Source organism: Brachyistius frenatus, unplaced genomic scaffold, assembly GCF_029030835.1.
Source record: "Brachyistius frenatus isolate BFR_SWC_R1_liver_20210118 unplaced genomic scaffold, ASM2903083v1 Contig_115, whole genome shotgun sequence".
Lineage (NCBI taxonomy): Eukaryota > Metazoa > Chordata > Actinopteri > Embiotocidae > Brachyistius > Brachyistius frenatus.
The window spans coordinates 870981-887681 of record NW_027210714.1 but is presented as its reverse complement, the minus strand read 5'-3'; the positions used below and the strand labels follow the sequence as shown (position 1 = coordinate 887681).

The 16701-nt window shown below is 47.7% G+C and overlaps 1 protein-coding gene across 18 annotated transcripts in view; it reads right to left on the bottom strand.

Annotated features, from left to right (window-relative positions):
- Positions 1–2532: 2532 nt before the first annotated feature.
- Positions 2533–16701, bottom strand: part of nrxn1a (neurexin 1a) — a 57068-nt gene continuing 42899 nt past the window's right edge. For 10 of the 18 annotated variants that reach the window (XM_069713021.1, XM_069713026.1, XM_069713024.1 and 7 more), the window contains 8 exons: positions 16183–16356; positions 14731–14850; positions 13756–13937; positions 12448–12619; positions 11400–11489; positions 9809–10119; positions 3739–3817; positions 2533–3063 (listed from right to left, as the gene is read on the bottom strand). In XM_069713021.1, the coding sequence (XP_069569122.1) occupies positions 2762–3063; positions 3739–3817; positions 9809–10119; positions 11400–11489; positions 12448–12619; positions 13756–13937; positions 14731–14850; positions 16183–16356 (1430 nt within the window). In that variant the 3' untranslated portion in view covers positions 2533–2761. The remainder of the gene's footprint in view (positions 3064–3738; positions 3818–9808; positions 10120–11399; positions 11490–12447; positions 12620–13755; positions 13938–14730; positions 14851–16182; positions 16357–16701) is intronic. The other 8 variants (XM_069713031.1, XM_069713033.1, XM_069713040.1 and 5 more) reach the window with 1 other exon arrangement.

Sequence of the window (16701 nt, the reverse complement as noted above, 5' to 3'; positions counted from 1 at the left end):
TCCCTTTTCGAATGAAGAATTAAACGAGGAGACCGACACTGCTGTCACGCCGCGAGCGGCGTCGATCTCGAATGCGTGTATCCCCCCCCCCCCCCCCCCCCGAATGTCGAAACGAGTCCTTTCGAGATCGGCTCGCCAACCCGACGCAAGCGGCTACTCGGTTTCAATCGGACGGGCGACCTCCGATTGACAAAGATCAACAAGACAAACAGCACACCGGGCTCACTTGGGTAATATTTTATTTACTCATTAATCTTCAAAACTATTTTTCATAATAAATTTCCACTTTATGTTCATCAATGAACCGTAACAATAAAAATAAAAGTAAATACTGTAGAAAAATTGTACATATAGAAAATAAACATGGTTAATGAACACCTAGATGTACTGTAGAATCCCATTGGTGGAGAGGCCTCCTTTAGTTTCAGATGGCAACACAACAAGAGAGCGAGAGAAGGAAAAGAAAGCGATCAACATGGAGGAGCCGGGAGGGCGGACAGGGAAACACACTGAACGAAGGGGGGGGGAGACGAGAGAAGGGAAGGGAGAGCAGGTCGAAAAGGCCAGTTAGGGACGGAGAGAATAAGGGCAGATGTGAAGTTTACTTTTGACGTTACGCTTTGAAATCTCACACGTTTCACGTCCCTCCTCGCCCCCCTGGTCCGTTTCGCATGCATCCGGGCTGGTTAGTTACGTTGTTTGGAAGAACTGGAGGTGGGGGAGGGAGGGAGGGATGGGGGGGGGCTCGTTCGCGTCGCGGCGCCGCTCGTGTCGACGTCTCGGGCTGCGGAAGGCCCCGGACGCGGCAGGCGAAACCCGCCCGTCCCGTCCCGTGCCGTGCCGTGTCGGTTTGTGTCGCGAGGGTTGATAAATCGGTCAACCGATAGCACGAGTACGTGAGGACGCGAAGAGAAAGAGGGGGAACAACAAAAAAAAAGGGGGCGAGCCGGTGAAATCAAAGCAACTCAAGTCGTCACGTAGCCGATGGCATCAAAAAAAAAAAAAACGGGACTTTTCTATCTATTGGCAACACGTGGAAACATTTACTTTGTTCTGTTGTTGATTCTTTTCCTCTGCTGGTTTTTGCTATAAAAGGTGGTTGGTTAGAGCAGGTATAGTGGGCGTGGCCTATAAGACATCAGGCTAGAAAACGGGACGCAGCCCGTGGTTCGGCGCACACATCCAGACGTTGCACTGGAGTTACATTGCAACCCGCAGCACCCCCTCCCGCTCCTCTTCCTCCTCCTCCTCCTCCCCCCCCCCACCCCCACCCGCACAGATAAAACCTACCATCTCTGGACTTAGCGGGACACGCCATCACTCCACAGCACAGCTCAGACACTCAGGCATGCAGCGCACTCGAGATGGTCACACTTTTTCAAATGAAGATTTGAAACTGAGAGTCGATTCGGAGATTAAAATCGCTGTTGAATCCCACAGACCGAAAACCCAATTTTTGAAGCGCGTCTTTAGGAATACTTCAAGCCGAGGTGGTAAGTTTATGATGGTGGTGCATCACGGTGTAACCTCTGGAGTTTCAACGCGGTATAAATCACACGGAGTAAGATAATTCACGTGCAATAAGATCCCCCCTCCCTCCCTTCCCCAGAGTCTATACTGCCCAAATGTTCGTCATATTCATCGTTATCATTGCCATAACAATTACCATAATGATCTCTGTCATTTTCACCATTGTCTTCTTGTATAGTCTTCAGTGTCAGTTATGAAGCTACGGTGGGTCTTTAGCATTGCAGGAAAGGGTATGTCTGCATGTGTAGACTGTTTATTATTTGAGTGTGTGTGCGTGTGTGTGTTTGTGTGCGACACCGCAGTCATGCCATGACTGGTGTCTTGTAGGTAGCATCTGAAGTCTCAAGTATCCTGTCCAGGATAATATTTCTCAGTTTTCCACTGATTCCACCTTCGTGATTTTACAGGGCGCCGTAAAACATCAGCTATGCAGCATAACAACCACAGCCCATCCATTTTGTTGTTTCGGGCACCGGCCCCCGCCTCTGCCTTAATCACTCGTAACTCACTGTCTCTGTCGCTACACCCTGAATTCCTGTCCTGTTGTTTGGGATTAGGCTCGGACTGTCGGTGCGCTTGATTCGCCAGCGTCCTCGGTGCTTCATCAAGTCCCGTCTGTGAACAGGGAGGACGGCCAAGAAGCCCGGAAGAGACACTCTGTGCTTCGTCTCGGTGCTTCGTGTTCCTCTTTGTTCTGGTGCTCCTGCCTCTCGCTCGACACACTCAGTCCGCCGTGCGCGTCACTTAAAAGTCTCCCTTGGCCTCCGTGAGTCCCGACCGGAGAGGTCCCACCGCGGCAGGGGAGTGACTGGTCTTCTGGTCCGGCTGGCCTCAAAAATGGTTCTTTAACTGGGAGTTGAACTGGTGCTTTCTAACTCATTTGGAATGGTGTTTATGTTCATAAAACAAGCCTCTCTCAGAGGCTCCGCTCATTGGTAAATACTGTACAGCAAGGGCCCGTGCCCTCAGGCCAGTCTGTGTGTGTGTGTGTGTGTGTGTGTGTGTGTGTGTGTGTGTTTGTGCTTATGTGTGTGTGTGTGTGTGTGCGTGCGTGTGGAATTGTTTGTGTATACGCTTGTGCTTGCCAGCATGTGTGCGGGTGTGATTATTGGAGAGTAAACATTAACATCATGTCTATGTCAGTGTGTATGTGTGTATTTTTTTCGCGAATATATCTATTTATGTACATATACCGTTATATATAAAGGTGTATGCGTTTATGTCTTCCGCCTCAGACATAGTACTCCTTGTCTTTGTTCTTCTTGTTCTTGGAGATCTTGGCGATGCCCAGCGGCTTGTCCTTGGCGCTGCCGTTGGGCTGCGTGGCCGAGTTGCTGATGTAGTTGCGGCTCTCGTCCACGTGGTAGGAGCCCTCGTCGCGGTTGCGATACTTGTACATGGCGTAGAGGAGGATGAGGATGCAGAGGGCGGCGGCCGCCACGATGCCCACCACCATGCCCGTGGTGCTGCTGCTCTCCCGCACCACCTCGGACGGACCCGGGAACACCTTCACCTCTGGCAGCGGCGGGCGGGCTGTGCGGAGGGCAGAGGGAAGTCGTGTGACATTGCTGTGTACCGCATTGCATTATTAATTTGGATTACACGTGAAGATGGTGGGCGGAGAGCTGGAGCAAGAAGACACAATGCATCAGCGTGATGAATTATTTGACGTGCGGTTTGCGTAATGCTACATGCTGGCGAGGGAAAGCTGCAGCTTAGAGCCGAAGCTGTTTGCATATCATCACGTAACGTGTAAACAGATTACATTGCGCAGTTTTGAGATGAGGACCGGAGAACAGGTGCACGTTATATCAAGTTTTATTACACACTTCTGACACTTTATGACACAAACAGGCAGCGAGGGTTTGCAGGGTGGTGAGATTTGACAACCGTACAAAACGCCTGTCGGTACGAGAATTAACATCTGAATTATTTGGGCCGCAAAGAGATCAGGGGAAGGAAGGCTAAAAAGATTTAAAAAAACAAACAAACAAAACAAAACAAGGGGTGAGGGGAGGCAATAAGAAAACACAAGACGGGGAGAATGGTGGGAGCTGGATGGGGAGTGTTGGCTAACGCCTGGAGGCAGAAACCTAAGCGGAAATGAAAAATTCATCGCGGCGAGTGACAAAGTGGTAGAAAAAAACCCTGAGCGGCAGGAGGACATGAGGGGAACGAAACCGTTCGTATTCGTAGGATGAATCTCACCTGAACTGGGGTCACACGGGTCGATGTCTTCATCGTCGCTCGGACACTCAGCCGACGCCACCAGCAGGTCGTCTGCCGACTGCGGAGAAAAGAGAGGATCCAGAAAAATTGGGAACATCAACGGACATACGCGGGACGTAAAACTACCCAACAGTGCTCCACACCGCTTCTGTTTATTTTCTACATGTGCGAGCACACGGCACCTTTCCATCACCCACCCGTTTTCCAGTTTGCCACAAACGCTTTTGCCTTGTTGCGGCCCCCAGCAGTGGCGAGCGGCCAAAACGTGTGTGCCAAGGAGAGAGGAAGGAAGGAAGAAAGAAGGAGGGAGGGAGGAGAGAAACACCGAATCCTGTTTAAAACCGCAAGGGGACGTAGAGTTATCGTTTCCTACTCTCTTCACCCTCCCCCTCTTTTTTTTTTGGTTGGTTTTTTTTTGTTTCCTTCTCCTCCTCCTCCTCCTCCTCCTCCTCCTCCTCCTCAGGCCTTTCTATCTCCCCGCTCACTTGCGTTCTCTCTCCGTCTGATTTTGGCGAGTGGTCATGTGTGTTGGAGAATGCGCAGCGTGAGGCCGAAGACGCGACTAAAAAGCGGTTTCCACTCAACATTCCAGCGAAGCGCTCGCTGGTTAATTTAAATCTCCTTTGTTCGACACCTCTCCGTGAGCACCGCGTCGATATCCTACTTGCAGTCAACCTCTAACCCACATCATCCAACTTAATATCTCAACGAGCGCTCTTTTTCTCCCTGCCTCGATCCCTCTCGGTGGAAAAGGCGCCCCTTTTTTTTTTTTTTTTTTTCCCTCTCCATCCCGGCTCCTCTTGTTGCCATGGCAACCCTTAAGTTCGGGCTGTTAAAAATGATGGGGGAATGAAACTAAATAAATAATTAAAAAAAAAACAGGGAACGTGCACCCTCAGTGGGGACCTGTGCATTGATTTCCAGCCAGAGCGCGAGGAGAAGGGAGAGGAGAAGGGGAGGGAAAGATAGACCGACGGATAAAAGGGATTTTTTTTTTTTTTCTTTCCGCGGGAGGCGATTGGGCAGGAAGAGAGAGAAAAGACGGCAGGATAGGAGGAGGAGGACTTCAAAGTGCTGCGGTCTTTACCGAACACCGTGCTAATGGTCTCCGCATATTCATGAACTACTGTTAAACATCGCCCGCCTTGACGCTTCAGCATGAGAGATACGGACGTGTGTGTGTGTGTGTGTGTGTGTGTGTGTGTGCTTTAACCACACTGGGCGCTCAATGCCAGCACTAAATTAAAATTGGATTGTGATGCATTGCAGTAGATGTTTGTAGCTCGCAGAATAAAGGAGAGGGGAGAGAGCAGCAGAGCCATAAAAGAGGAGCGCTCCGGAGGCGTATTGCGACCCAACTGGAGGAACCAAATCAAAGCATTAAGTGATCGATGATGACTTAGCTGAAAATTACATGCAGTGTCTCAAACGGAAATCCATTAAACATTGCGCTCTCTATTTCCTCGCCTCTTTGTCTTTTGTAGGAACAAAGACTGCATAAGTAGTGCAGAAGCCACCCTGTTGGTTTATTCATCAGAAAGAGCGTGAGCTGGCCTTGCCGTGATGGTGGTGGTGGTGGTGGTGGTGGTGTTGGTCCTGACAAGTCTGCTGTGGTTTAGTTTGGCCTGAAACATACATTAGATTATTGATGCTTGACTCCGTCTCTTTCCTCCACTGCCTTTCCAATCAGTTCTGCCCACTGGGCCGTCAAATAGCTGCTCGGGTGAGCTTAGCCTCTGGAGTCCAGCCAGTCAATAAACCTCTGTGCCTTTGCCAGGATCCAAATAGCACATGAACCAATCAGCCGGTAGGAAACACATCACCGCTGACAACCGTCACCGATCAATGTCCAGCCACCGTGCTTGATTATTGATCCACAGGCACCTGTCTGGAATCCTGATTTCAGCTAAAACAACAGGAAATGAGTAAATCTAACAAGGTCCCTCCTCTGATCTGTGACATCACCTCGTCAGCTGACCACCCCGTTCAAATCGGAGGGTGTCAATTGGAGTATCGATCCACCTATCACACGGGAGACAAGGGACACGAGGCAAACCGGGGACATGCCAAACACGATTTAAATCACGTCAATGACCCCACAGGAGTTAATAGAAAGACGAAATGCATGCTCAACGAACCTCCGCCCCTCCAGCTCACCCTCCCTCGCGTCCCTCCTCCCTCTTCGTCCCCATCTTCTCATGGTCTATTAACAGAGCATGCTGACATAACGATGGACAGATGGACATCGACAAGAAGGGAAAAAATAGATACGGACGGAAAGAGACAGGAAGCGAGAGAGAATGAAGAGACGAATATCCGCATGCTTAAAGAGCAAAATCTCTACCTGAGCAGCCGAACAGTGCCAACGACCGTCCATGCCTCCCTGACTGCCTAGTTCACACATAGCAGCTGCACTCTGTCCTCACACGCTCTCGCAAGAAGATTCAACAGCTTGTCTGCTACTTTCACAACTGGAAATCACACACACACACACACGTGCACACACACACACACACACACACTCTATAATAGCCAAACACGCTCCATTGGTCTATTCAAACACATCTACACCGGCTAACACACACACACACACACGCGGGCACGCACACACACACACACACACACCAAATCAGGCTGAAGTTGGCAGGCTGATGAAGAGATCCTGACGAGAGAGGAGAGGAGCTAGCTCCACTACTGCAGATGGTGAGATAGACTCATACACCGCCTGCATTAACAGCCTATCACTGGAGCTCAACCACAGACAGGGAGGGAGGGAGGGAAGGATGGAGAGAGGAGAGGAGAGGAGAGGAGAGAAGGGGGGGAAGTGACGAGTAAATATGGATAGATATGGAGGGAGAGAGAGAGCAAAGGAGAGTGAGAGAAAAGAGAAAGTGAACAGTGGGGGGAGGAAAGAGGGGGGGGGGGGGTGAAACAGTATCTCCAGGAGATGGATAGCGAGAGGAAAAAAAAAAAAAAAAGATGTGGACGATTGTGGAGAGAAGGAAGACGGTAGCAAGGGAAAAAAAAAAAAACAGGCAAGGAGTGAGGTAGGGAGCGAAAAGGAGATATATGTTCAGAGAGCTTGTGGAAGTGTCTCGGTCAGCTGATTTCTGATAGCCAATCGGCCGCTGCTCTGAGCCTCCGGGTTCTTCCATCAGCTTTCCCATCAAACACGGGTACGCACACGCACACGCACACACAAACACACAAACACGTATCCAAAGACAGACAGCGAACATCAAAACCAAACTCAAACTCTGTGACTCAGAGCCGCCTCTAGCATAAACACTCGCACACAGTCGCACAATCTCTCCCTCGCTGGTGCTCAGCTGTCATACATTATTAATCCCTTCCACTTTTCTACACGCACAAAAAAATAAAATAAAATAAAAGGTACAAAATCAACACACCGCGTACTTCAGGAGGAAGCACGCAACACATTCTTACTGCACAAAGCACCGACGGCAGGCGCCGACCCGCGAGGCAACTTGGGCGGATCCACTTCGACACACGCCCAAAGTCGAGGGCGTGTGCGTGAAATCGATAAATTGCCTGGACGCGCAAGCGCCTCTGTCGGACATCCTCTCACTGCCCCTCCTCTGATGCAATGTGCTGCAATTGAAGCCCCATTGTTCTCGATCCACCTGAGTGTGCGCGTGCGCGCGTGCGCGCTTTTATATGTTCGGCTCCACATTTTTTTTATTTTTTTTTGTGTGTGTGTGTGCGCGCTGCTTAAGGCGAGGTTGGTTGCCAGGCAACACAAGTCAGCCTCAACGGAGAAGCTGTAAGGTTCTTTATAGAGAAGACGCCAAAAAAAAAAAAAAGAAGAGTTTCGGGGGGCCGACGGGAGCGATTCGACTCGCACTGACGAGCAAACGCGCACACTGCAGCACGCCGAGCGTACAGCGGGTCTGACCCAGTTCTCGTACAGTGACTCCGGCGCTCGGCTCCGCAGCCCGGGTTTTTTGTTGTTTTTTTTTTGTTTAGCCTCGACGCCAGCGCATCGCAGCGGCGGGGGAAGAGTTTCCGTCGAAATCGCAACGCGACGCGAGCAGGGAGGGATCGAGGGCTGAAGTGTGAAAACAACCCTCTGCGACGACGCTGTCAGTCTGCAGCGCTATCCGTCCCGCTCTCGTATCCATTATTGATGCCGGAGGCTTAGCTCACAGCGCTCCGCGTTCTATTATTTATGTCTGAAACAGCTGGGCGGCTTATACACTGGAGGAGCCAGTCTCTGTGGGAGTCTGGATGGGAGAGAGAGAGAGAGAGAGAAAGCAGGCGGCGGAGTAGAGGGGCTCACTATCTCCATGGCAACTTGTATCACTTGGAAAAAAAAAAAAACACCACATCTTTTTTCAGTGCGGCAGGCGCACGGTTTTATAACACAGAAGAAGAAGAAGAAGAAGAAGAGCTGCAGCGCGCACGGACGCCCACAAAGAGCCTGAAAACATCTCGGTGGCGATCTGAACGATGGAGCGAAAGAGTCCGTGGCGCACCTGCTGATAATGTATCCTCCGACATTAGCGTCCACTCTGCGGTTGCAACCGCTATAAATACGCCTCGATTACGATCACGTGCTCGAATTGCCCCACTTGTACCAGTTTACTAAACGCATATCATGGAAAAGCTTTTCCATCCCCCAGTAGCACAAACATCTCCCCTCCATTAATCTAGTTGGGAGGGACCACTTAGTTGAGAATTTGCCATCTAATCCATTTATGTGAATGTGCTGCAGCGGAACAATTATGTGTGTATTTGAGCCTTTTATCCATTTAAATAGTTTTAATTCCATTTTTTTGGGGGTGGGGGGGAGGGGGTGGTGGTGGTGGTGGGGGTGGTGGTGGGAGCAGTCATTACACAGGAAAAGTGAAAACAGAGAAAATACAAAACTATGAATTCCTCTTCAGAACGATACAAATCATGAAGCCACTGCAACAACCGTCCAATTTTTAATCCGTTTTTGTAAGATATATTGTTTTCTGGTGTATGAATTTTATTTCCAAGCATTATTTCGTGATATGTATATATATACATATATATATATATGTATATATATAACCCAGAGCTCGTGAACAAGACCCCGAGATACTTAAACTCCTCCGCTTGAGGGAGCAATCCAACCGGTTTCCGGCAGAGAACCGGTGTTTTTTTTTGTTTTTGTGTTGGTGTGTCTGTTTTAATTGTGTTTGTCACTGTCGTACTTCGTTGTGCTGCAGCGTACGAAGTTGGTACAAAAACGGGAATATTCATCATTATTTTTTTGGAACAGTTTCCGCGTCTGTAGCGGGAGAACACAATTTCTCTCCTACTTAAAAGAGCGGGGGTAAAGGGGGCGGGAGGTGGGGAGGTCAAAAATAGACTAGACGCATATTTTTAGTGGAGCGGAGAGCTTTTCCCGGGACGCCTCTGAGGAGGTCGATGGAGTCGCAAGCGTTGTTTTTGAACGGCCGCGTAACGTAACGTCGTCGGGGAGGCCGACCCGCGCGTCTGTAACGTTAAGTTAAGCTCAAGTTTATCCTCCCATCAGTAAAACGCCCGAAAAAGTGCCCGAGAAGCTTTTCTCTTCTCCTCCGCCTTCGACTGGCTCCCGAGCGGCCGTCGTTATCCACCTTTTTGACTTTTATTCCTTCATTCGCTTTTCACCCAGAACGTGTAATGCATTATTTGCCCTCCGCACATGTGCGGCTTGAATGAACTCGCCTTGCCTCGAGTGGAGTTTAAAACAATCCCCCCAGCCCCCCCCCGATGTATCTCGCTATCCTCTAGCCCTTGATTAGTGGTCTGTGTGCACGCTAATCCTCTTACAGAGTTCGTAGAGAAACTTATCAAAGCGAATTACCACTTCGTAATTACCTATCGTCACACCGAAGGAATGATGGCAGTGCGGCGATTAGCCGTACACGAACAAGATATTTTGAGGAATTGAACTGGAGCAGCAGATCTTTGTACGACCACACACGACATCGGATTTGACGGGTCCCCCCCCCCCCCCCTCCCCGCCCCGCCCCGCCCCGAAGGGGAAAGCTCGAGTGTTTGACGTCGCTCTGACCTGCGGCGTTGCGCCCTGCTTCCTGTTGGTGGCCGTGGTGGTCGTGATGTCACTGATGGAGGGGGCGGAGTCCGAGCGGTTGCCTCCGGCGGCGGCGCTGGACTGCGGGGTGATGGAGGAGGACGGCATGTCGCCGACCAGCCGCGCGCTGCCCTCCACTCTGATGTGCGGGTGCCCCTCGGCGGCCATGTTGAGGATGCGCAGGCCGTTGTAGTAGAGACCAGACAGCTGCCCCTGGAACATGGCGGCACCTCGCTCGGCTCCGCCGACGCGCACCGTCGTCTGGCTGTTGAAGATGGTCAGCTGGCGACCTACGCGCGCACGCACACACACACACACACACACACACACACACACACACACACCACACACACCAGACCGCACCAGGAAGAAAAATGGACAGACACACGCAAATACAGTCACGCACACACAGACACAGTGGTCACATAAGTGCACACACACACACACACACACACACACACACACACACACACACACACACACACACACACACACACACACACACACACACACACACACACACACACACACACACACACACACACACACACAAGAATGTTTGAGTGTTACACAATCCACCACCCCCAAGCCATGGTGAGAGGGGTGGGATAGATTAAAGCATGGCAGAGCAAATCGAAGCCGTGGAGAACCGTGGAGAAAGGCTGAGACTGAGAGAGATAAGAGTGGGAACAGGAAGTAGAGAAAGGGGGGGAGGAGAGAGGGAGAGAGAGAGGGAGGGAGAGAGAGAGGGTGACAGGGTGAGGAGACGCAGAGAAGTCGAGGAGGAGGATGAGGAGGAGGATGAGGAGGCAAAGAACAGAAGGCAAAGGAAGAGTCAGCAGATGAGAGGAGTCAGAGGGGCCCTGAGAAGACGGGGCTGACAGATGGTTGCTATGGTGATGGCTGTGCGGCACGACATTGTATTTTGAAGGAGCAACAGACAGGCAGACAGAGAGACGGAGATCTAGGGAACTGTTGTCACAGCCCTATGAAGCATGCACAGGTTATAAGCTCTAGCACTGCTCACTGTTAAAGGGACTAGAGGCTAATTTAAGGAGCTCTGCTGAAGTTTAGGAGGAAAACTTTTACTTTTTTTTTTTTTTTTTTTTCAAAAAGCATTGCTCTATTAGTCATTTCGAATTTACATAATTCTTACATGTCACAATACTTTGCATTTACTTTAATTTGATTACAGAATGTGTTTTTCAAAAATATCTTTTAGTAAATGCTTTATCGTTTACAATTTGATAATAAACAAAAAAAATTATGTTTACCAGTCTTAACAAAGCATCTTTTATCAGTACTTCTTTTCTATTATCTGATTTATTCACATTTAAATCTCTCCATCGTCCCTTTAACCTGATATTATCAGATACACACTAACAAGATACGTTCACAGGCACTACAGTTTACACAGTATTACACACTACAGCTGCCCAACTTTTAATACTTAGTTATGGATTTAGATTTTTAGATGTTAGTTGATGGTGCACAATAAAGTAGAGTCAACTGTCTTCAAATTGTATTTTTTAAGCTCAAAGTTTTAAGGAATTTTAATCAGGGTTTTTACCTTTGTCGAGTAGCCATTCGTCAACTACTCGACCGAGCCGATAGGGGATTCGCTGTCTGGCGATGGCCAGGCGCTCGTTATCAATGTTGCCTTTAATTTAGAGATGAAAACACAGTAGTAATTACGCACATCCAAACGTGGTACAGGAGCTGGATACAAAAAGAACAGCAATGAAAAGAAAGTAATGGTCTGCTCATTGTTAGCACGTCACCGTGTTACGTTAAAGCTTGATGCGCTGAGAGAAAAGGAGCTGAATTCACTATGTTTCCAGTGAGCGGACTCTTACTCTCTGTTCATTGGGTTTAATTTAAAGAGACATTTCAGGGGTGAACATCTGCAAGAGCACAGGGAAATAACGTTACAGCTGCCACATACTGTCTATACGACTGACTGAGTTTAGAGTTACATACAGGAAGAACCCGCACACACACCTCACAACAACTCGCATTTGGCATTTTAGCTACCAGCTAACTAAAGCCTTGACTTCATTGTGTTAAAGACGACTACCTAAGATTACCACTTTAAATATAAAAACCAACAAATATAAAAACAAAGACTAGATTCAACAAAATACACTTTTTTCTTATTCTTATTTTTTCTCTCTAGTTAAACATTTATCTCAAAATATGACATGTTTTTAAATTATTATTTGTCCAAAAATGCACCAACTGTTATTATTTTCTTTTATGGCGAGAAAAACCACTGACACCTGTATTGAATATTTTCATAAATTACCTTTAGCACTATTTAACAGGCCTGACATAACATAGCTGGCTAGGATACAAGCTATTATAATAACATTTTATGGTTTAAAAAGTCACGTTTCATGTCAGATCACACATATTTCATCTCAAACACAATAACATAAAACAAAGCTGCAATTATATGTCTCGATCTCAGTGTTTAAATAGAAACATTGAAAGGAACACTGATGTGCTTCGTCAATCGGGAGGTGGGTTGATTTGGACTAAGGTGTGGTTGGCTCTGCCCCGGGACAGGCGGTGCGGTGATGAGTCAGTAGGTTGGGGCTGACATGGGCGGGGCCTACCTGTGGGGTAACGCTCTATGACAGGCAGGTCGTCCAGTTGGAGGGTTGCATTGCCACCACTGCGGGTGAAGCGAATTATGTGGTACTTCCCGTCGTTGACAAACTTGGAGCTCTCCTCGATGTTGATATCGTCAGTGCCAACATTAAACACTACTCTAATGTTGCCCTTGTCCTGGAAAGGAGGAGAGGTATGAATATGTTAAATCAGAAAGGCAATTGTTTTTAAGAAGGCGAAGATATTGTCTGTTTGTTGTCGTCGTCGTTGTTGTTGTTTTTTTTTTGTTGCACGATATGGTTGAGAGTGTGTGTTCCCATGTGACTGCGTGTAATGACGTTATTTTTGTTCAGGTCTCTGATCTAGAGGAGACAGCGGGGCTGTCCAAACACCAACAGTTGCAAGTAGTCAAACAAAGGACTCGGCAGCTCTAACTGACCTCATTTTAGTCACGTCAGCAGAAACAAGAAAGATGCAGAAATACAAGCGTGGTTCAGATGCAGATGAGAAAGAGCTGATATGCGATTAAAGGATAGCAGCCCTTAAGTTGGCTACAACTTATGCTTCTTTCATAATAATAATAATAATAACATTTTTTTGAACAGGCCCTTTTCATACAAAAAAATGCAGCTCAAAGTGCTTTAACTCTTAAGCTGGACATTTCAGAGGCAGACATTTATAAACCGTGACACAGGTTGATGTCACAATTTATTGTGATATTAATTTTAAGTGATATGGCGCAGCCCTAATACGTGGCGAAATGGTTTCTTTGTTGATTTCATTTTACACGAAACAAGTAAATAAGTTCGATCAGCCACTCAGCGTTACAGTGAACATCAGAAGCTGTGAGGAGCAGCGCAATTAATTGTACATAAATTCACGTTTTCTGTTTTTGGAAGGAAGGAACGAAGGGAAGAATTTACTGTATTTGTCTGATGCTTTTGTGAAATTATATCATATTTAATATAACTCGGTATCGTTCTTGTCAGTCTAATCGACAATTATAATGATACGTTTTGGTGTGAATAACAATATTCTGAATTCAACCGCTGGACCGGAGGACTGTGGCGAAGTAAAGCATTATGAGGATGAGTGTGCACACTTTGATACCATAATTGCCTGGCTGGTAGCGTATACAGGAAATTAATAAAATCCCTAATGACGAGTGGGGTTACTGTGACGGAAGCAATGTAGATCTGGAAAGTACGCAGTTAAATAAAATGTTGCAGATAGGAATCCCCCAAGGAACATGTATAAATAAGTGAAATGCATGCGCTTTAGCTTGCTGCTTGAATGTGCTCGCGTGTACTTACTATCTGCAGCTGAAGGTAGTCTCCCAGGCCGGACGCACTGTCCACCCGGAGTAGAATGGCGTGTTTCTGTTGGGTGCTGAACCCGAGGGCCAGCCGGTCCGCCCTGGTGCTGGGACGTTCATTAGGGGGCCACGTGTAAACCACCACGCCTCCGTCACGGCCGAAGATATACGTGGTCCCAGCTGGTCCACACAGATAAAGAAGGAAATTGCCGGCCCGTCTTTAAGCCACAACAGAGCTATCTATCGTCAGAGATTTCCCCGTTAAAGATTGTACTTCTGCAGATTTTTTTTTTTTTTTTGGTGCAAAACATTTAAAACACAAAGAGCATAGCGCAAAAACAAAACTGTAATAAAAACTCTGAAACGGTATAAATGACTTCTATATTTTCATGGTTCCTCCTACAGGCTTGAAAAAAAAAAGAAAATGTGTTTCCCAGATTGCTTATCAGCATCACTGCAGGAGGCTGACTGGAATAACTGACTCATAGAAATACTAACGCATACAATTGTTTGACTCATAGAGTGGCTAAAAAAAAAAAATCTGCATATACCGCCGCCTTTAGGAGGATTATTCAGTGTTTAAAGCCAGAGAATGTATAGATGATCTGATTTAATTATACACAGGCACTTCAGATGAGAGCTATTTTGGTGCCATTTCAGAATCAGCAGTTGATAGTGCCCTCCGGTGGTGGCTCCGATAAAATGCACACAAAAAAATACTTGCGTTTGAAACCAAATCATCCGGGTGCAGAAGTTTTAGACCTGCAGTTCTACACCGGAGTAAATATTTGATTAGGTGTGTTTTATAAAAGCTCAGAGATGTTTTTGGGTGAAGGGTTTTTGAGAGTTTGAAAGACAGTTTGCACCTGCAAATGCACAGTAAAACCAGATGCCGTACGATCTACGTTCCCCAAAAATATATCTATCTACGATCCGCCGCAGTCCGCGAGAGAGACGAAAAGCAAAGACTCACCATCGTTGCACAGAGGCCCGGCATACGACGTCATGCTGCAGTCACAGGTGAATCCCTCCCACTGCTGCAAACAAACGCCCTGATTAGAGCAGGAGTCCTCTTGACAGGTAGTGCTGGGACCTGCAGTGACAGACGTGGTGGGGGTGCAACAGTGCAAAAGTTAGGAGAGGAGGAAAAAAAAGACACTTTTTTTTGTTCTTTTTTTGTGGTTTTGTCTGGAGCCCGGTGTGCTCACAACATTTAAGGCGGTACAGTGCGGTTATTGTTTGTTTACACCGTATTTCCTTGAGAGATTTTGGCAGTTTGAAATGACTTAAGAGTAGACTGTTGTGCGTTAATGGTGTTATGATTAGTAGGATTAGTGAGACTAGGATGTTGCGCAGAGGCTCCCATTCTCTAGCGTTACACCAACAGAAGACGCTTGGTTTTCCAAATAAACCCAAAAAAATGCACCTAAACTGGAATCTGCGTTTACCAGGTGAGAAGTGCCAAATGTGGAGAGCATGCAGGTGGTGAGGCTTGATGAGTGGGGCGAGGACAGGAGGAGGAGGAGTTAAACATAAGAGGGCGGAGTTATGTTTAAAGGCCTTCATCTCAATACTCTTTCTTCAGCGGTCTGTCGCCGTTCTCTTCCTGCCTCGTGCCAAAACCACACAGGAGGAGAATGTCAAAGCTCCACACTTAGTTCTCCTTCGTTGCACTTCTAACATGAGGCACGGAGGAAAGGGTGCGAGATGATTCACAAGTGGAGTTGTTGGAAGTTTAGGTTGGCAGTCAGTAAGGAGGGGTTAGAGAGCATGCTGCTGGGCAACCCGGGCGGTGGAGCTGTGGTCAACTCAAGTCAAGCGGTGATAATGTCACTACTGTGATGAAATCACTATGGTGGCTAGGAGAGGACAGGTCACCTCTGACCTTTGACTCTGGATCACTGGGATCCACACAACACTGGACACCACTGGGTAGTTTCAACACACGCACACACGCGCGCGCGCGCGCACACACACACACACACACACACACACGCACACACACACACACACACACACACGCACACACACGCACGCACGCTCGCACGCACACATTAGCCCACCCACGCACACGTGTCCCACATGCTCACACAAAGCGATATACCTTGCAAGTCAGCTTTCATCAATGTAACTTTTGTCAGCCAAACAAAAAAGCAAACAAGCAAATTAAGTTAGATGGTTAGTCAACGCACACAGATGCCTGTGAACTGCTGAAAGAGTGGAGCAGAGAGAGAGAAAACACAGTGGGCAGAAAGACTGAGGGGGACATGAGTAGAAAGTGAGCAAACTTTACATCTGACAGACCAAGAGCTGTGTTAGTGGGTTATTCTGACAGCAGAAGAGTATGGGTTTAATGAAAACTGAAGGAAGAAGCAGTAGGGATGTGGGGGCCCCAAGCAAATCCACTGGTGTGTTTGCACCTCACCTTCACAACCTCTCTCCACTTGTCCCATGGTTGCCAAGGCATCAGCCAAAAGGTCCGGGAGCCGGCCGTTCAGATCAACTGTTGCCAGGCAACCCTGAAATCCCTCGCGGGAGTGGACCAGCTTAGGCAGGTCTCGGTACATCTCTTTGGAAATACCCCCGATGTACAGATCACCTGGGGAGGAGCAGCACAGTGAATGGCAGCTTCATGAACCAATCGCAACGCTTTATTGTTATTTACATTCGCGACATCTGTGAGCCAACGGCCGTCGAATGTTTTGTTTTGTCTGACCAAAAGCACAAAGCCTAAATACATTCAGTTTGCGGGGATATGTACTCGTGAATAGTTTGCATTTTAGTTAGATAAATTACGAATGATTAATTGATTATGCATGCTGATGCCCATGAATTTCCCTGGAAGTCTGTTTTAATTGCTTTTTTTTTTTTTTTTTTAATGAGAGTTGGACTATAAAATAGAATCTGTACGTTAATATTTAGCTACTGCCAGCAGACACCGAAT